The following is a 20,829-nucleotide window of genomic DNA, read 5'->3' on the forward strand; positions in this document are numbered from 1 at the left end:
GAATAAAAAAGGACAAGGCTTTATAAAGCCATTTTCACCATAAAATGTTGTGTCTGACGTACATCAGTCCAGACAACATGGCTGGGATACAGCTGAAGAGTTGTGTGCTGTTCCCGGCACTGCTTCTCTTCTAGAGCAGGGGTCTCAAACGCGCAGCCCTCGATACAATATTTTGTGGCCCTCGCCAGCAAAAGCTTCCTTATAGTTTGCTTCAGTGCTCCCAAGTAATCCGCCGCATCCCCGCCGCTAAACGAGGGCTGCAGAGCAGCCAAAGCGCCCAGGGGGCAATCCGCCGGCATTTCCTGGAAGGGCCAGAGCTTTCAGCTTCAGCTCTGCCCCTCCTGACGTCAATCGCCACACGGATCGCGCCTCTCCCCGCCCCTCTCTGTGAAGGAAGAGTGAGAGTGGCAGGCAGAGGCGGCGATGCGCCGCGATTGCGAAATCCCTTATGCGGCCCAGCCTCATCCTGACTTTGCCTCCTGCGGCCCCCAGGTAAATTGAGTTTGAGACCCCTGTTCTAGAGCCTGCATCCAGATATTGACAGAGTGCTTTGACTCGGGGAACAGTCAACCCAAAACACCTCAGTCCACAGTTCTGTTCATTTCATCATGTGTGAAAACAGCAGTGCTAGTCTACTTTTGGAAAACCCAGCAGGAAACCTCAAAGGGAAAAGTTCTCCAATCACAGCACCCTCTACAGCATGAAGCATTGTGATTGGCTGAACAGTCTGGGTGTAGTTTACGACAACCTATCTGAAACTGAGAGGGTGCCGTCCAATCACGTTAGTAGAACTTTCCTATAAGGTTTCCTGCTGGGTGTCCTCAACTAGACTAACACCGCAATATTTTTAAAACCTTTCTAAATGAGTGACTCACGGATGTCAGTAGTCAGACATCCAGCAATAGCAGCTCCCATATTCCACTCAGGACGGGTTAACTTTAATATAAAGCAATGGTGTGGTATGTAGTGGCACCGTGGGCTGCCTTCCATTTACCCCTCATGCCAGTTTATGCTGGTATGTCCTAGTGACAGGTTCACTTGAATACTATCAGGTTTATTCAGTGGACGGGTTTCCAAGACCTGCAAAGTCTTTTATTAGCAACCAAACTGGTAGTTGCTAATAAGACTCCTGATTGGCTGTTCAATCACACACCTGCCTCCACGCATAAATCCTGTCTGTCTGTAGAAAGATAGTACAAAAATTAAAAATCAGCTGTAACAGCTGCAACTATGAGCACATACAACACAACATTTTATATTCTGCTACCGTATTTAGCAAAGAGTAACAAGCCATCATACAGGTTTCCTGTGCCGGGCTATGGCCAGCTGTATATTATATTTTAAAATAGGTTTCCAAATGTTTTTTTTTCAGTAAAAAGGCTGCCAGCTCATTTCCTGTTTGCCCGCGCTGTGCCAATCACACATTCGTTCACCTGTAACAAGAGAGGAAGAGGTTAATGAGGAACTGCAGGGAAAGTAACGCAATACGTTTGTATTTTTACAATATTAGTTTATAAATGATTTAGGGCTGGTGCAGGACTCGCGTTTGAGTTTTTGCACTGCTGATCTGATCAAATCTCTTATTAAAAAGTAAAATCCTCACTAAAATTTGTTATAAACATCCTGAAGAACAAGAGGTTTGCTAAAATATATATTTCTTCATTTCAGTCTGCAACCAGCTATGTTGAGTCCCTTGTCCTGAGGATCACCTCAAGATAAGAGTCCAGTACATGATACTTTGCATGCATATTAGAAGCCTAAATATCTCCATAGTGTAATAAATGTAGCATTTGTTCGGACGCAGGGTGTATATTTTAGAGAAATGTGTAATACAAATAACATTATTAGACATTTTCTATAAGCGTCAAACAACAAGCTGTGCTTACCTTGCTGGCAAACCGCAAAGAGTTCAGAGACTCTCCAAAGTTTTCCTCCAAAGGAGAAATATTCACAAACATCAACCTGGAAGAGAGAAAGAGCATGAGATCCAGAAGCAGCAAGTTAAGTCAGAACAACAGACCACATGAGGGGCACAACTTACACTTTAGAGTTCCCCCCTAAGCTGTTCTGTAGAAGGTAGGTCAGCTTGCTGTTCCTGTAAGGTATATGAGCGTCCTGCAGGAGGGGGAAGAAGGAAAACGTTACACTAACAGGATGCCACATACTGCCATCTTGTACAATTACATTTATGGTTAGTGTTTCTTCTATAGTGTTTATCACATCAGTATTTGACTTACCAGGAAGCCTGACTAAGCTGGCCACTCTTCCAACAACTTAAGGGGCCCATACACCTAACGATTTTCCCGCCGATATATGGCCGATTCGATCACAGTGATCGAATCGGCTGTGAAATCGCCGCGCACACCACTAACAGAACGATCGATTTCCGTCCGAAATCGATCGTTCCCGTCGATCCGTCCGTGCGGAAGATTTTTTTCGATCGCCGGCGAGTCAGGAGTGCGTCGATAGCGGCGTTCGAATGCCCGACGCAATACAGCGGGTATACATTACCTGTTCCGGCCGGTGCGAGTCCCCTGGTCCCCGCTGTCTTCTTTCCGCGCTGGGTTCCGGACTGGCTGCAGCTACACAGAACTTTCTGTCCCGGCAGGGCGTTTAAACAGTAGAGCGCCCTCTACTGTTTAAACTTCCCCTGGACAGGAAGTTCAGTAGCCCGGAGCAGAGAAGAAGACAACAGGGACCAGGGGACTCGCGCCAGCCAGAACAGGTAATTGGGGGGGGGGGGGGGCGGCAGCTCCACAGATTGTGATCGGTTACAGGCTGAAATCAGATCACAATCTGTTTGCAGTAAAGGTGGCCATACGAGCCCTCTCTGATCAGATTCGGTCAGAGAGGGATCTATCTGTTGGTCGAATCTGATGGCAAATCGACCAGTGTATGGCCACCTTTAGGAGCACACAGGAGGGGTGTAACACTGAGCTACTGATCAACATATCTTAAAGGTGTCAATTGGAGGAGAGTGGGTTGTCTAGCAGTAGATTATGATTTTTACTCAAATTCAAGCAGAACAGGATTTTACCTATAAATGCAGCAGCTGCTCCCACATTTGCTGCACGGTGACCTGGGAGAAAAATCACTATTCTTACACAGCCGACATGATTTTAGGAAAAAGCTCTTAAAGGGAATGTCCAAGCAAAATAAAAAAATAAGTTTCACTTACCTGGGGCTTCTACCAGCCCCATGCAGCCATCCTGTGCCCTCGTAGTCACTCACTGCTGCTCCAGTCCCCCGCTGGCAGCTTGCCGACCTCGGAGGTCGGCGGGACGCATTGCGTATTTTTACGCATTGAACCAGTAATGCGTAAAAATGTATGTGTTAATGTTCCTGCACTAGCGGGAATGCGTAAAAATGTACGCAATGCGTCCCGCCGACCTCCGAGGTCGGCAAGCTGCCAGCGGGGGACTGGAGCAGCAGTGAGTGACTACAAGGGCACAGGATGGCTGCATGGGGCTGGTAGAAGCCCCAGGTAAGTGAAACACTTTTATTTTGCTTGAACCTTCCCTTTAAAGGGAACCTGAAGTGAGAGGGATATGGAGGCTGCCATATTTATTTCCATTTAAACAATACTAGTTTCCTGGCTGCCCTGCTAATCCTCTGCCTCAATTACTTTCAGTCATAGACCCTGAACAAGCATGCAGCAGATCAGATGTTTCTGACTGAAGTGTGACTGGATTAGACCCATGCTTGTTTCAGGTGTGTGATTTAGACCCTCAGACCAGAAAGAGCAGCAGCGCTGCCAGGCAACTGGTATTGTTTAAAAGGAAATAAATATGGCAGCCTCCATATCGCGCTCACATCAGGTTCCCTTTAAATCCTGCTGATCCTCTGCCTCTAATACTTTTAGCCAGAGACCCAATACAAGCATACAGCATATCAGATGTTCCTGACTGAAGTCTGACAGGATTAGCCATATGCTAATTCTGGTGTGTGATTCAGACACTACTGAGGCCAAAGAGATCAGCAGGACTGCCAGGGAACTGGTAGTGTTTAAAATGAAATAAATGTGTCAGCCTCCACATCGCTCTCACTTTAGGTTCCCTTTAAGAGGTCTAGGGGTGGGGAGGGTTTTATTGTATGTTTAAGCACACTAATTCCCCTATAAGGGCTTATTCACAGTGCAGGCGTTTTCTAAATTTATTCTCCCGTGTGCGCTTCTTAAAAATGCCCCACGAACGCTTGTGCAATGAATGTGTGTAAGAAGGTTCATACCAGCGAGGGTCGTGCGCTGGGCAGACAGCAAAGCGGTGTGCGGACCATTTCCGGGGCGATTCCGCCTCAATGGAAGGTAGAGGAAAAACGCAAAACGCTCACGAAATCGCTTGTGCAGCGATTGCATTAGCATTTTTAAGAATAGCTTGTATTTATTATTTTCTGGGTCAAAAGAGTTCACTACCTGACCTGCGTCAGGGAGTGAATTAAAAAACCGCTTGGGAAAAGCGCTTAGAATGAGATTTGCACAAAAACAAATCACCCACCTGAGCACAGGGAGTAGAAAATAAAAACTCCAAAAACAGCCAACGTGAACGGCTACACGAGCGGAACGCAATATGAACGAAGCCTAAGAGGAGGACAACATTATCTGGAAGGTAGAAATGACTATCAACTGATGCTTCACCGAGTTCCCCTCCAATCCCGATGCAGCATAACCAGCACATAGCGCTACACGAGCCAGCCAGAGAGTGTGGTCATGAATTAAGGAATGCAGGCGGCCAGAACACTGATGGGTACTGCAGGACTTGCCTTGTTGCACAGCGAGGTGATCACCATTCCCAGGGTGGACAGAGAGGTGTTGATGCTCTGCGTCTCCTTGAGGCGGTCTCCAGTGGACAGAGAGCGGTCCAGGCGTTCACTTCCTGCGAGGTCTATTAGACTCAGGACAGCTAAAGATGTAAGAAGGACAGACATGTGACCACACTACACAACGATAACCATTCCATAACAGTTACAGAGTACCCAGCATGCTCATTCATGGTGAAGCAGAACTCCTAGGAGAGTGTAAGGGGCTACAATGGACCAAAAAGCCCTCTTCCTAAAATACTATGGAAAAACAAAAAGTTTTTGTTTTCCGTTCCATAACAGATCCTGAATGCCGAGACCCCCTGGCAGTTTGCGGCCGTGCTTTCGTACATTAGTGAGCGCTGCTGCATTGCACAGTAGCACCGCCCCACTCTACTTTTCTGCTGAAGCCAGATTGGGTTGTGCTCTTGCACAGGCGCAAACCTTTTTAGGACACAGTGCTGGAACGGTCCAATGGAGGATGACAAGGAAAACCATAGGATTATCCAGAGGATTCCCTCTGTTGAGGCAATTACCCATTTGGAGCCCTTTTTCACTATAGGTACATTTTAAGACTGATGCTAAAACCATTTTGAAAGACCGCAAGGGTCTGTTTACCAGTTCACAGTACTAGGGTGAGCCGCCTCCAGCATTCCCTTTCACTGCCCATCAGACTCACCCCCTCCAACACATTCAAGCAAGCCCTCAAACCCCTCCTCTTCAGGATGGCTTACCCACTCCCTACCACATGGTAACTCTCTACTGAATATTTATTCCACAGCCCTGCCTATGTCCATCTCCCCTCCCCTTAGACTGTAAGCCTTTGGCAAGGTCTTCCCTTCCATAGTGTATTCTAAATGATTGTGTGCTCCTTTCCTATGACCACCTTGTACTTGTATTACTGGGCCTACCTAACCAGCCCAAATCACATGATCATGTATCTTGTACCCTATTTGTCTTGTATAGTTATAACCTTGTAACGTCTGTCATCCTTTGTATTGTATGTATTTTTTGTCCAGCGATGCGTAATAGGTTGGCGCTTTATAAATACAATAAACAATAGTTCCATAATTATTATACTTGCAGATAGAAACTTCTAAAAAGCAGCCTATCACAGGAAGAGCATCTGGCTATCTGGGCCTGGTGTAAAGCTCAGCAGATGGGCCCAGCTGGGGCAGAATACATACAGAAAACAAATCCAAGCTCAGATGCAGAACTGACTGGACTGCACCTCCTGGGACACCAAACTGGCCCTGCCTGGGATAGATTACAACTAGGGGCGAAGCCTGTGCTTATTCTCCGCCTCCTATGGGCAGGGTATACACTGCAGTGGTCTGCTGAATTCCAAAGTAAACTGTAAGAGAAATTAGTGTTCATACAGCAAGGGGTACAAGAATATATTAAAAAGTCATAATACAATACAATAACATTTGTAAAGCGCTTTTCTCCCATAGGACTCAAAGCGCATAGCTGTGTCTCAGATTAATACAGGGTTTCAGGCTGGGTTGTGTTACAGAGGAGATAGTCAGATGTTCATGAATGCCAGACTGAAAAGGTAGGTTTTCAGTTTAGACTTAAATGCTTCCAGGGATGGGGCTGTCCTGATTGGGTGTGGCAGGGAGTTCCAAAGTGTAGGAGCAGCATGACAAAAGGCTCTGTCTCCAAAGGTTTTGAGGTGCACTCTGGGTGTGACCAAGGTGTTACGTCCTTTTGATCTAAGATTGTGGGAGGTGTGATGTAGTTGCAACAGGTCCTTCAGGTATCCAGGGCCCAGATTGTGCAAGGATTTGAATGTCAGTAAGCCAATCTTAAACAGAATTCTCCATTTTATCGGTAGCCAGTGGAGTGAGCTCAGGGTTGGTGTTATGTGGCAATGGCGGGGTTGGCTCGTTAACAGCCTTGCGGCGGCATTCTGTACTAATTGCAGGTGGCGTAAGTCTTTCTTATGCAGGCCTGTGTAGAGGACGTTGCAGTAGTCTAACCTTGATGTGACGAAGGCATGAACTAGGGTTGGAAGATCCTCTGAAGGAATTAGGTGTTTAATCCTTGCAATATTCCTTAGGTGAAAGAAGGAATGTTTCACAACAGCTGAGATTTGATTCCTGAAGCTTAATTTCCCATCAATCAGTACTCCCAGGCTGCGCACACAGTCTGAGTTGTTCAGGTCTGAGCTCCCTATCCTTAGCGGTGTTGGTTGAGACTGGGGCTGCTTTGCTGTTGAGCCCTTGCCCTCGATAACAAGAACCTCAGTTTTGTCAGCATTAAGTTTTAGCCAATTATTATTCATCCACTCCTGAAGTTCAGCTAAGCATGCGTTTATTTGTGGAGTAGGGTCTGTGACATCGGGTTTGAATGACAAATATAGCTGGGTGTCATCAGCATAGCAATGATATGTCAGGCCATGTTTTTGTATGATTTCTCCAAGTGGCAGCATGCATATGGTGAACAGTAAAGGGGATAATATTGCGCCCTGAGGTACACCGTATTTTAGTGGTACAGGGTTGGAGAGGAAGGGCCCTAAGGCTACCCTTTGTGTTCTGCCAGCCAGGAAGGAGTTGAACCACCGGAGAACAATGCCATCTATGCCACAGTACTCTTGTAGCCTGTTGAGTAAGATTTCATGATCGACTGTGTCAAAAGCCGCTGAGAGGTCGAGCAAAATCAGGATGGAACATTGACCCTTGTCTCTTGCAATGAGCAGATCATTGCAAATCTGGGTGAGGGCTGTTTCACAGCTGTGATATTTCCTGAAACCAGATTGAAGAGGGTCAAGGATGTTGTTTCTGGAGAGCCTGGCTTCAAGTTGGAGGTAGACAGCCTTTTCAATAACTTTTCCCAGAAAGGGGAGGTTTGAGACAGGTCTGTAGCTGTTTAGAGCATCTGGGTCTAAGGATGGTTTCTTGAGTAGAGGCCTGACGATTGCTTCTTTCAGAGTAGAGGGAAACCACCCTTCTTGTAAGGAGCCGTTGACTATTTTGTGGAATGCCGGTGTAAATAGTTCAGGGCATTTCAACATGAACTTAGTCATCAACTGTATGGTGGTCATGTCCTGTTGTGGCTAGAATCTAGTGCAAGCTAATGCACAAAATTAACTCTGTCTTGGCACTTCATCTGCGAGTTGATCCTGCGATCTGCCTACTAGGTCTACAACCAGACAAATTGCTGCATGCAAAGCATAAACTTGTCCAATTTCTCCTAAATGCAACTAAGACTTATATCGCTTCACAATGGCTAAAAAAAAAAACTTTATCTTACCCGAATACATATTACCATGCTTAAAGTGGATCCGAGGAACTTTTACTCATTGCATAATTGTGTTCCTTTCCTATTGTTTATAGGGCATTCCTCAAGCCAAATACTTTTTTGTTTTTGTTTTAATACTCTAATTCCCTATAAACTAAAAAAGCCACGCCCACAGATTTTCAAATAGCCTTGGCAGTAGCAAGGGCTCATGGGAGCTCAGTCTGGGCAGGAGGAGGAGGTGGTGGTGTTACTAGCCATTGATTTCAGAGGCAGAGGGGAGGTGGAAGAGGGAGGAGGATTAGGTTTTTTCACAGGCTGAGTGCTCAAGATACAGATAATGACAAGGAAATGAACAGCGCTACTTAAAAACAGGCAAGTGCCTACCTGCAAAAGAGTGCAAGCCCCACTTGTGGGATAAAATACACACCTAGCATACACATGACCTGTCTACCACTGGAGGATGTTGGCTTCCTGTAACAGCTTGCATGCAACCTATTAAGTACTCGTCCCTCCCACTGCGAAGAAGTCAATCCTCCATGGGAGGGGACCTAACACTAACTAAATCCTAACCTATGTATATGCATAGCCTGGGTGTAGCCTGGGTGCTTGCCTGTTTTTAAGTAGCGCTGTTCATTTCCTTGTCATGTACTAATTTAATTCATTTTTGGTCAGCTGCTCCCACTTAACCTGCCTGGCGTTCTATTAAGATCGCCAGGCAGGCTGCGGGAGGGTTTTTTTTTTAATAAAAAAAAAACTATTTCATGCAGCCAACTGAAAGTTGGCTGCATGAAAGCCCACTAGAGGGCGCTCCGGAGGCGTTCTTTCGATCGCCTCCGGCGCCCAGAATAAACAAGGAAGGCCGCAATGAGCGGCCTTCCTTGTTTTGCTTACATCGTCGCTATAGCGACGAGCGGAGTGACGTCATCGACGTCCTGACGTCAGCCGCCTCCGATCCAGCCCTTAGCGCTGGCCGGAACTTTTTGTTCTGGCTACGCTGGGCTCAGGCGGCTGGGGGGACCCTCTTTCGCCGCTGCTCGCGGCGGATCGCCGCAGAGCGGCGGCGATCAGGCAGCACACGCGGCTGGCAAAGTGCCGGCTGCGTGTGCTGCTTTTTATTTCAGCCAAATCGGCCCAGCAGGGCCTGAGCGGCAGGCTCCGGCGGTACTGGACGAGCTGAGCTCGTCCAGACCGCCCAGCAGGTTAACAGCTTTGATTTTGGTGTATATGCAGAGCTTCTGTTTGGGTTCAAGGTGCATTTGCAGTTTCTGGGGGGCTCAGCGCACCTCTGATTCGAGGCCATTCGGAGGCGGCCTGGTGATGCACTGATCCACCTTTTGCGCAATTTTCAATTTTACTTGATTAGCCGCACCCAGGCTATGCATATACATAGGCTAGGATTTAGTTAGTGTTAGGTCCCCTCCCATGGAGGATTGACTTCTTCGCAGTGGGAGGGACGAGTACTTAATAGGTTGCATGCAAGCTGTTACGGAAACCAACATCCTCCAGTGGTAGACAGGTCATGCGTATGTTAGGTGTGTATTTTATCCCACAAGTGGGGCTTGCACTCTTTTGCAGGTAGGCACTTGCCTGTTTTTAAGTAGCGCTGTTCATTTCCTTGTCATGTACTAATTTAATTCATTTTTGGTCAGCTACTCCCACTTAACAGCTTTGCTTTTGGTGTATATGCAGAGCTTCTGTTTGGGTTCAAGGTGCGTTTGCAGTTTCTGGGGGGGGGGGGGGGGGGGGCTCAGCGCACCTCTGATTGTAGGCCATTCAGAGGCGGCCTGGTGATGCGCTGATCCACCTTTTGCTCAAGATGCAGATAAGCCTGCCTATGTGTAACGTTTACAAACAACATGGCTTCTGTCATTGTATCACAGGAATAAATAATCATTTTCTATTAAAGCTGTTTGCAGCTAGATTTGCTGTGTAAACTATCTAAACTTTAGATAAGATATATAGACAAGTTACTTGTTATAGTTAGTTTTTCTTCTCGGATCCGATTTAATGAAAAAATTAAATATAACTTATGGGACAGGGACCACCATTTTGATAGAGTTTGGTCTCCTTGAATGCAATCAGTTTCCTCCCCAGGTATTCAAACTGCCATTGCAAATTTCTAGTTCTAAAATTCTTCTCTTTACGCGACTCCATTTTTCTTTTTTGCTATAATATTGGATTGTCCTTGGCACAATGCAGACTATGTTTACTACTATTATTTTCTCTATTTAGAGAGAAAAAAGTGACTTTCCCAGTTCTTTATAATGTTTAAATTAAAAAAAAAATAAAATTAATATTTCTTAGCCTATAAAATTGGGCAACACGTCTGTACTGTTTATATTTCCTGTTAAAGTGCTATTTGCTTCCTTTTTTTATATAATGAACCTTCTGTCTAAACCAGGGGTCTCAAACTCAATTTACCTGGGGGCCGCAGGAGGCAAAGTCAGGATGAGACTGGGCCGCATACAGGATTTCACAATCAGCAGCTCCCGCCCCACCGTCCCTTGCATTGATTTTTATTTCAAAATCAAATTCACACTGAAGCAAACTATTTTGCCTATTTTACTTTATAGTTCGCTTCAGTGCTCCCATTACAAGTAATCCGCTGTGTCCCCGCTGCAAAACGAGGGCTACAGAGCCCCCAAATCGCCCAAGGGGCAATCCGCCGGCATTTCCTGGAAGGGGCAGAGCTTTCAGCTTCAGCTCTGCCCCTGACGTCAATTGTGGCGCAACGCCGCCTCTGCCCGCCCCTCTCACTCTTCCTTCACAGAGAGGGGCGGGGAGAGGCGGCGATTGACATCAGGAGGGGCAGAGCTGAAGCTGAAAGCTCTGCCCCTTCCAGGAAATGCCGGCGGAATGCCCCCCCGGGTGATTTGGGGGCTCTGCAGCCCTCGTTTAGGGGCGGGGATGTGGCGGATTACTTGGGAGCACTGAAGCGAACTATAAGGAAGCTTTTGCTGGCGAGGGCCACAAAATATTGTATCGAGGGCCGCAAATGGCCCGCGAGTTTGAGACCCCTGGTCTAAACCTTTTGATGATGACGGTCTACCCAGACCTCTAGCCTACATCTGCACTTTTGTATGCCACTTGTGTTTCTCAATATAAAAAAAAAAAAAAAAAAAGTTTTTGAAACTAAAAATTCATCAACTGCAGACAAAACTGCCCCCTCATCAATACCGTGCTACCAATTTTGCTGCCCTTGGAGATGCTGGAAAACTGGTTATCTGCACTGTCCAGTCAGCAAACTGGATGGCGTCTGTGTGACATTCATGAAAAAATCTATTAACCCTTCGCACTCTCGCATGCAAATGTTCAAACAAATGCATTCACAGATTCACTCATCCAGGCACCACTGTTATCCCTGCAGCTGAGTTAAAAGCCGGGATCTTAGTTCACAGAAGAATGCATTCTTATGCTTAGTCACCTATACTGCGCAGAAGTACCCAGGTAAACATAGGTGTCCTAACTCTGGCTTTTAACTCAGCTGCAGGGATAACAGTGGTGCCTGGATGAGTGAATCTGTGAATGCATTTGTTTGAACATTTGCATGCGAGAGTGCGAAGGGTTAATAGATTTTTGCTGTTTTCTGGCCACACCCCCTTCAGCACATCCCTTTACTTAATAACTTATTTAATGTCCTAACTAGAGGCGATGTGCCTGGATATATGTTGTTTTTTTTTCTTGTGTGATATTCATGGGTCAGGGAGCATGCATGGCTTTCTCAAAAAGATCCGGATTCCATGGGTTATCAGGTTACAGCTCACATATACAGGATTACTATTAAATTATACATTTAAATAGCACTGACATTTTCCACAGGGCTTTGCGTAAGACGAGCAATTCTTGTCACTTACTGCCCCCCATCCCCCACAAGCGGTCATAATCCAATGTTACACTCTAAAGTCTCCAATTTAGGGTGGTCAGTCAACTTAATAAAGCCAGTAAACTTAATAAAAGTTTTGGGATGTTGGAGTGGGGCAGAATTGCTAAGAAAAGTCTGGAACTCTTGCACAGGACATAAGGAAAACATAACAGAAATGCACCCTGTATGTAAAGGACACCCGAAGCGGAAATAAACAAATGAAACAATTGTATCTTCCTTCTCCTAAAAGGGCTTAAAGAGTAACTGTCAGGCTGCAGAAGCGAATTTAAACCTCTATTCTCCTGTGTTAAACAGTTTAGAAGGAAGCCAGAAAGCCATTAGTGAAGATAAAAATCTCAGTTACCTTTGATGTGGGCTTATCAGTAAGGCTGTTATAGACCCATAAGGACGCAAGCCGCAGCTAAACTGCAAAGCATTCTGGGGCCCTCCCCTCGGCTGCTAATGAGACGTTACAGCAGCTTGTAATCAGTCCAGCGCGTAGCACTGATAAATCTCCGGGCAGAGTACACTGCAGGAGTCAGCTATTGTTCCTAGCCACATGGCTCATTAATATTCACTGCACACTGTGTTGTTCAAGTACGAGCTTATCTGTGATCAGGAAGCAGGCAGGACATGAGGACACATTTGACAGAAAAACATGGAGCCTGCCATGAGCTGTCAGGAGCTTCTATCTCTGCATATACTATATACAAATTCTGTGAAATTCAAACGTGGACAGTGAAATGCATATGTAATGTAAGTACAGCCAATCTTTAGCTACTGATATATGTGTTTATTTTCTCTGAGACCTTATACCTAACAGCTCCTCTTTAAGATATTTCAGTTTTATTTATGCTTAAATCTACTTTCTAAGTTTTAACTGTTTTATTGTTTTAGCTCAATGACACATTCATTGAAGTATGCCAGAGCTAAAATCTATGAACTATTGGACTTTTTTTTATCTCTTTCCTGCTCTCAGAAGCCATCTTCTGCTAGGAAAGGGTTTTTATAGTTGGAATTTCTTATCAGTGAGGGTCACACTGTAGTCACTTCCTGTCTGAGTCAGGACTGAGTCAGCCACTTACATACCTGATATTTAATGCTTTCAGGCAGAGAAAGAAAAAAGGAATACAACAGTTATTTGTGTGCTAGGCATTATACATACCCATGTCTATCTCATCATGTCACATCGGGTATCCTTTAAAGATTTGTTGTCTAATTTGTGTCTAATCACAACTTGTAATTTGATCCTCCCGTGTGTCACATGACTGCCATGGCAGATAAGCCTATTTGAAAGCACAGGCTGTAGACAATAATGTCTGCTTCCATGAATCAGGAAGTAGAAACTGTGCAGATTTATTTCATGATTTGTACAAAAAATAACAAAGAAATGTATTTTGTTTAAAGGTTTCTTTGCTGTTGTGTATCTTTTACAGCATAGAGGAGTTCTGAGTTCAGGTCCACTTTAAACGGAGAACATACAGTCTATGCAGACAGTGCCCTGGCTGAGGAAGGAGCCTGGGGGGGGGGGGGGGGGGGGGGGGGGAGGGGGCACTAGTAGCATTTATACTACGGTAACATTAGATTCCATCAGAGAACTCAGTGACAGAAACAATCCTGAGGACACTAATAAGCTGTGACTTCCCATTAGTGATACTATCGGCTGACACTCACATGAAGTCTGCACATCCCTCAAGCTGTTCTTGCCTTCGATCTTCAGCTGGAAGACGCTGTGACTGCGGGAGGATCGGTCGTTCAGAGCAGTTTTGGCCACGGAGCGGTTGGTTTTAGCTGTGAGAAGAAGATCCTGAACCTGAGATGAAGAAAAACACATCCATGGAATGAAGCCCAAGAAAAATCCTAAGTACCTTGCCAAGCCCCTAATCTATTGCTGCACATTACAGTTGTAGTAAAGCTGCCACATAACTATACTGATCTGGTCACAGAACCAAACTAATCCCCATTTCTTATTCAAAGGATGTCAGCCAAGAGGAGGTCTGCGTGTGCAGGCAACGTGGAGCTTCTGCATCTCTAAAGCCTGGGAATAGGGTGGGGTTTTCAGGCTGAAGTATACTGCCAATGACAACACTGGTCTCTGGGTGGAGCTGATGAGCTTTGGCTCATAAAATTAGATGGTCAATCAAATGCTAATATGGATTTGACACAAGCTATGTTCAATTCATAGCCTATCCTTAAATTTTTCTCATTGGGAACAACACATTGCTCTCCAGATCCCTGCAACTATGAGGGTTAGATCACACAAAATATACACACAAAGTGACATTATTGTAGTAACGCTAGCTCCGGTATACAGGTAGTCCCCGGTTTGTTCCTAAACTGAATCTGTCTATAAGTCGAAACACTGTGCCATCTCTGTTCCCTGTACCTTCTCTATGCCTTCAGTGTTCCCCTCAGTTGCCTGTTCCCCCATGCCTTTAGTGTCCCACTGTCTCTCTGTGGCCTCAGTATACTGCAGCAAAGTGTCATTTTACCAGTTTAAAAACCTTTTTTTCTTTGGATTTTTAATTGATTTTTTTCATTTTAACTTGTTCCCACAGAACTAAATTTCACATTTTCAGGCTGTTCATTTCGGGTTGTAAGGCAGGGGACACACCTGACTGTTTTCAGGCACGTTTTCTGCACAGAAACTTTTCGCATGCAGAAAGAGAAACTGACATTTTTCTGCTTACAAACACAGAAAATGCATTCAGAAAAACATGCGCAGAAAAAGGCAAATGTGTCCCCTGCCTAAGTGGGGGGAGGGGGGCAGAGGCAAAACAGAGAAGCGGGAAGGCATAGAGGGAGCCAACAGACTACAGGGGGCAAGAAGAAGCACCAGGTAAGTAAAACTCCTTTTGTACCATTTGTGACAGGTACATTTTAAAGTGAAACGCTCTAGGCAGTGGACTCTTAAGAAAACATCACAAGGTTAGCCAAAACCAACGAAGAATAGCTGGCAACTAACACACAGTCACCAACCCTCCTGCACCAAATCCACGTGTGTGCACAGCCAGACCCAGTTCAACTACTCTATTGACAACACAAGCCTCACCTCCTCCACACTGGACACCTCCACGTAGCGCAGGTTGGTCACATGGACTTCATTGCTGGTTGTGTTGACTTTCCGGACCTCGTACTCCAGTTTTTTGTCAGGACGACTGACCAGCAAGTCCCGGATAGTCTCATTGTAGATTTCCAAGAAGCTGGCTGTGAACTTGTACTAAAAAGGAACATAAAAGGGCTCAATTACTAGCATAAATACACGCGGTAAAGCAGAAAACTATTTATATTACCGAATATTTTTTCATATGACTAAGGCATTTTGCCGCATGGAAAACTGAAATTACCGACTAGTGAAGTAAATACACTAGTGAGGTAATGACTTCATAAAGGTCAATTCACAAAGGGTAACAAATGAAGAAAGTTAATGAAAACATTTGTCTCCCTAATTTCACGTGTTGTACTACACAAATACTCAATATTATCGTTTAGTAATTAACAACGGTTAAGAAGATGACAATTGTTACATTTATGCAGCTTAGCCTTGCTCATTACTTGTCAGTATAAAGAATGCTTTCTGTATCAGGTGTGGCTTCCATTTTTCCCTGTACTGCAATAATTCATCAAATAGATCAAAGAGATTCTTCCTCTATTACACATTCTTCATACACAATCTGAGCCAGGTTTATGGGTGACAGACAACACCTCTGTTCAATGTGCACAACATTCTCAGTGGATTCCCTGCAGCTCTGTGGGGAGGGCATATGTAGAATATAGTACTACTGTGTAACAAAGTAAACTTGAGACAGATGAAATTAAAGTTTTATACATACCTGGGGCTTCCTCCAGCCGCCTTCAGGATAATCAGTCCCTCGTTGTCCTCCTCCACCACCTGGATCTTCTGCTATGAGTCCAGGTACTTGAGCCAGTCTGGTATAGTGCGCATGCACACACTCCGCCGTCGGGAGCATACTACACCTGTGCAGCACTATTGCGCAGGTGCAGAAAGTTCCTGGCTGTGGAAGTGGCACGTAGATAGACTGTGCTGACTGGCTGAATTACCAGGACTCATAGCCGAAGATCCAGTTGGTGGAGGTGGACAGCGAGGGACTGATTAGCCTGAAGGGGGCTGGAAGAAGCCCCAGGTATGTATAACACTTTTCTTTTCATCCGTCTCAGGTACCCTTTAACCACCCTGGCGTTCTGATTAAATCGCCAGGGTGGCTGCGGGAGGGTTTTTTTTAAATAAAAAAAAAACTATTTCATGCAGCCAACTGAAAGTTGGCTGCATGAAAGCCCACTAGAGGGCGCTCCGGAGGCGATCTTCCGATCGCCTCCGGCGGCAAGAGATAACACGGAAGGCCGCAATGAGCGGCCCTCCGTGTTTCGCTTCCCTCGTCGCCATGGCGACGAGCGGAGTGACGTCATGGACGTCAGCCGACGTCTTGACGTCAGCCGCCTCCGATCCAGCCCTTAGCGCTGGCCGGAACTGTTTGTTCCGGCTACGCTGGGCTCGGGCGGCTGGGGGGACCCTCTTTCGCCGCTGCACGCGGCGGATCGCCGCGCTGCAGCGGCGATCAGGCAGCACACGCGGCTGGCAAAGTGCCGGCTGCGTGTGCTGCTTTTTATTTCGTGCAAATCGGCCCAGCAGGGCCTGAGCGGCAGCCTCTGGCGGTGTTGGACGAGCTGAGCTCGTCCAGACCGCTCAGCAGGTTAATGTGTAGTCACCAAACCACATTTTAACAACATATCAAATTATTTGATTTCATGAGCAAAGAGAAACAAGTACATTTGCATAAATCAGCATCAACGCAGAATTATTTCCATCTCATTGACCATCTCTATTAGTGACACAGCTACACATCAGGCTTTATTCTTACAGCATAGACGTTATTTAGTATATATAAGAGATTCCTGTGTACACATATATACTGTACAGTCACAATCAGATATGTATATCTGACTTTAAAAATACGGGGACTGCTTTATTGAAGCAGCACAAGTAACTAATTTTGATTGGTTTATTTCATTTTTGTGGACTGAGCACAGCTATTACTGTATATATACACATTATTTTTAATGACTTATCTGAGAAAGAACATTTTATCATATTTTCTATTTTAATTACAGTTACAAATTCATTAGGAGTCGGAGTCGGTTTATTTTTTCCCGACTCCGACTCCAGGCACCCAAAATTGCTCTGACTCCACAGCCCTGGAAGAAATCACAGTGGATCCATCTAGGAAGTAACATCACACAGCTCACCTCCCAGCCTTTGATCCTCAGCTCCTGGGCACTGCTGAAGATCTGGTGTATTGCACGGGGAATCATTCCCATGGTCTGTGTGCAGGCGGTGTCTGGCCCCTCCATGGTGTAAGTCTTACCGCTGCCGGTTTGTCCGTAGGCAAAAATACACACCGGATATCCGTCAAGGGCGGACTGAGTGGAGAAAATAATCATCAGTTCTGCAGACAGAGCAAAGGAAAGAAGCGGAACAGAGGTTAGAGGAATTGGGGCTCACCTGGACCATCAGCGAGATCTCCTCAAACACGGCGGCCTGACTGGCAGATGGAGGGAATGTGCAATCAAAGTTGAAGTCGTATTTCACAGATTGGCTCTTCTCTCGGCCAATGTGAGACTGTGGAACAGAGAAGAATGATAGCAGCTTGCAGCTTGTACCGATTGTACAAAATACAAATATAATTTGTCTGCCAATCACACGTTACCAGGGATCTGTATTGGTTCATGGCACAGCACATAAAAGCAGGTGGTAATAGATTTTGCTGTAAGCACAGGACTAGCAGGATCAGAGACACAGATCCACACCCTTCAGCTTCTCCCCAGTGAAAGGGTGGTAGGTTTAAAGTGAACCAGAGACGAAGCACCCTCATGTATTTTACCATATATATCAGTGGGGACATTAGAGAAAACACCTACCCTGCTCTCTATTTCATCCTTCATTGCTCAGCTTGCTTCTTATCAGCCCTGATAAAATCCCAGACTGAGCATCCAGTCTGGCTTTGCTCAGGAATCATTATAGCCGAGTCATTATAGCAGAGCCAGAAAGGGGCAGGCTTGGGCTTGTAAAGACATCAGAGAAGAAAGACTCCGCTGTAATGATTCCTGAGCAAAGCCAGACTGAATGCTCAGTTGGGGATTTTATCAGGGCTGATAACAAGCAGGCTGAGCAGTGAAGGATGAAACAGAGCAGGGTATGTGTTTTCTCTAATGTTCCCACTGATATACTGTATATAGTAAAATACATGAGGGTGCTTCGTCTCTGGTTCCCTTTAAAGAGACACTGAAGCGAGACTAAATCTCGCTTCAGGTCTTATATATAGCAGGGGCACGTGTGCCCCTGCTAAAACGCCGCTATCCCGCGGCTTAACGGGGGTCCCTTCACCCCCAACCCACCCCCCGCAAACCTGGGTCGGAAAAAGGTCGCTGGAGCTGATCTTCCTGGAGGCAGGGCTAACGGCTGCAGCCCTGCCTCCAGTCGCGTCTATCAGACGCGCATCGCCGCCTCTCCCCCGCCCCTCTCAGTGAAGGAAGACTGAGAGGGGCGGGGGAGAGGCGGAGGTACGCGTCTGACAGACGCGCATGGGGCAGGGCTGCGGCGGTTAGCCCTGCCCCAACCAGGAAGCGCTCCCCCGCATTACGAAGGGGATTTGGGGGGACAGGGACCCCCGTTAAGCCGCGCTATAGCGGCGTTTTAGCAGGGGCACGCATGCCCCTGCTAGCTATGAGGTCTGAAGCGAGATCTATTCTCGCTTCAGACTCTCTTTAAGAGAAGAAAAAGATTAGGGCACAAATGTTTTCAGCTGCCTCCTGCACAGATACAATTTAATAGCCACAACCAGCAAGCTAGAATAATATCCAGTGAACATTGCCACATCCTGCTAACGTCCTACAGCTAACAAGTAACTCTGCAGGCGGAGCTACGAAGTGAGATGGTAGGCGTAGGACATTAGCTGGATGCAGCAATGTTGACTACACGCTGGGTACTATTCCAGCTTGCTGGCTGCGATGATTGACACAAGAGCTAGTTTGGTTTATCCAGCAATCTCACAAGTTCTAGTCCGTGGATGCATTGCATGCACTCAGTTTCAACAACTGATGCAGGACGGAACGGTGGTTTGTTTTATTAAAAATTATTTTTACATAAAAACTATTAGCATCCCAAGCTACCCTTCTGATTATGGAACACCTGGAGAAGGAGCCTAGCAGTTTGCTAGAGAGGCAAGCAGGCAGCCTAGAAACAACAAACGCAGATGGGCCTGCGGTGGCCACCGGATCTGGTAAGTAATAAACTATGGGGGAGGGGGAGGGGTGGGTTTGTTTGGTTGTATAGTTATGGACCCTGCACGGCTGTCAAGAGAGAGAACTATTTGCAGGTGATTACACAACTTTACTTGCTAGCAAATGTTTGCCGTTTGTCCCATTACACTGAACACTTAGATTTACTAATAAACACTTAGCCGGGGAACGCTCCACCCCTAAAAGGGGATCAGTGTTCCCTTTGCCTATTTGTGTCAGGTTATGAGGTTGTTTGCAAAACAATTTCATTGATTTTATATTGTTTATAGTCGCTTGCTAAAACATGAGCACTAGGACTGTGTGTTTTAAGATTAACAAACACTTAATATGTTATTTTGGCAACCCTGACAGACACTACTGAGATTAATTTTTTTTTTTTTTTACAAAAATTACAGTTTATAAACTTCGTGCCACTGCTTGGTATTTTGTCAGGGCTGCATTATTGCTCCCAGTGGTTTACCTCTTCCACCTTTGTTAGTGCGATGGCCTTCTCGTCATTAGGAGGGAAGAGGATGTGACCGGCAGGCAGGGCCCTCTCGGACTGGAGGGTGGGCCTCACTCTGCAGAAGACCCGGATGTTGCCCTGGAAGGGAGAGAGAGGTCAGGAGACGCACGGCAGACCATGTGACCGGCATTGCTACAGGCAGTATACTCACCTTCAGCTCCTGCACCGTGTTGTGCAGCCTCCGGCGCTCTGTCTCCAGGCTGTGGATCTGTGCATCTCTGTCTTCCAGGGTACGTTTCAGAGAGGAGAGCTCTTCACTCTGATCACTCACAATCCTCTTCAGCCTGGAGATCTCACCCTCCACACAGATCAGCTTTCCCTGTAGGGGCAGAGAGGAAGCAAGAGCCAAGATACCTTATAAGCACCAAATCTAGACAATATTTCTGTGAAAGTTTAATTTAAGGGGCCCATACACTGGTCGATTTCAGCCTTCAATAGATTTGATCGATGGGAAGTTGGCCGATTTCGATCAATTTGATCTGACAGGATGGAAAATGTAGGTCGATCTGCTGAAGCAGATCGATGGCCCATAGAGTTGAGTTGCATTGGATCTAATGGTCCAATGCATTTAGATAGATTTCCAATAGATTTAATTCTAAAATCTATTGGAAATCTGTTCCTAGTGTGTGGCACACATCAGATAAATTCCTGTCAGATGCGACCCGACAGGCATCTAACAGAAATCTGATGGTCGAATCTGCTGCAAATCTATCAGTGTTTACCCAAGTCACGATAAAACATTTTCTCAAAATGTATTTAATAATTAGCTTTAAGGTGGCCATACACTTGTTAAATTAGCAGCAGATAGATCATCAGATACATTTCAGATCTGATGTGTTTAGGAACATTTTTTTTTACTAGGAACAGATTTCCAATAAATTTTGAAAATCAACCAATGCAAAATGATAAGCAATCTCATCAGATCGACCTAGATTTTCCAGCATGTCAGATCGATTGAAATCGGCCGCAAATCGACTGGGCAATCAACTTGCGATCGATCAGCCGCTAATCGGCTGAGTGTATGGGCTCCATTAGTGTAGATATGCCTTCAAATGACGTCTGTTTTATATGCGTGTTTTTACACGGTGTTTAAAGTTTTAGAGCAAAT

At 45.8% G+C, this 20,829-nt stretch overlaps 1 protein-coding gene across 2 annotated transcripts in view; it reads right to left on the bottom strand.

Annotated features, from left to right (window-relative positions):
* Positions 1–1,298: 1,298 nt before the first annotated feature.
* Positions 1,299–20,829, bottom strand: part of KIFC1 (kinesin family member C1) — a 51,590-nt gene continuing 32,059 nt past the window's right edge. For both annotated transcript variants that reach the window (XM_068250193.1, XM_068250192.1), the window contains exons 8-17: positions 19,873–20,040; positions 19,677–19,799; positions 17,421–17,537; positions 17,165–17,338; positions 14,952–15,119; positions 13,574–13,712; positions 4,759–4,898; positions 2,042–2,115; positions 1,887–1,962; positions 1,299–1,433 (exon numbers count right to left, since the gene is read on the bottom strand). In XM_068250193.1, coding sequence (XP_068106294.1) covers positions 1,389–1,433; positions 1,887–1,962; positions 2,042–2,115; positions 4,759–4,898; positions 13,574–13,712; positions 14,952–15,119; positions 17,165–17,338; positions 17,421–17,537; positions 19,677–19,799; positions 19,873–20,040 — 1,224 coding nt within the window. In that variant the 3' untranslated portion in view covers positions 1,299–1,388. The remainder of the gene's footprint in view (positions 1,434–1,886; positions 1,963–2,041; positions 2,116–4,758; positions 4,899–13,573; positions 13,713–14,951; positions 15,120–17,164; positions 17,339–17,420; positions 17,538–19,676; positions 19,800–19,872; positions 20,041–20,829) is intronic.

Source organism: Hyperolius riggenbachi, chromosome 8, assembly GCF_040937935.1.
Source record: "Hyperolius riggenbachi isolate aHypRig1 chromosome 8, aHypRig1.pri, whole genome shotgun sequence".
NCBI lineage: Eukaryota > Metazoa > Chordata > Amphibia > Anura > Hyperoliidae > Hyperolius > Hyperolius riggenbachi.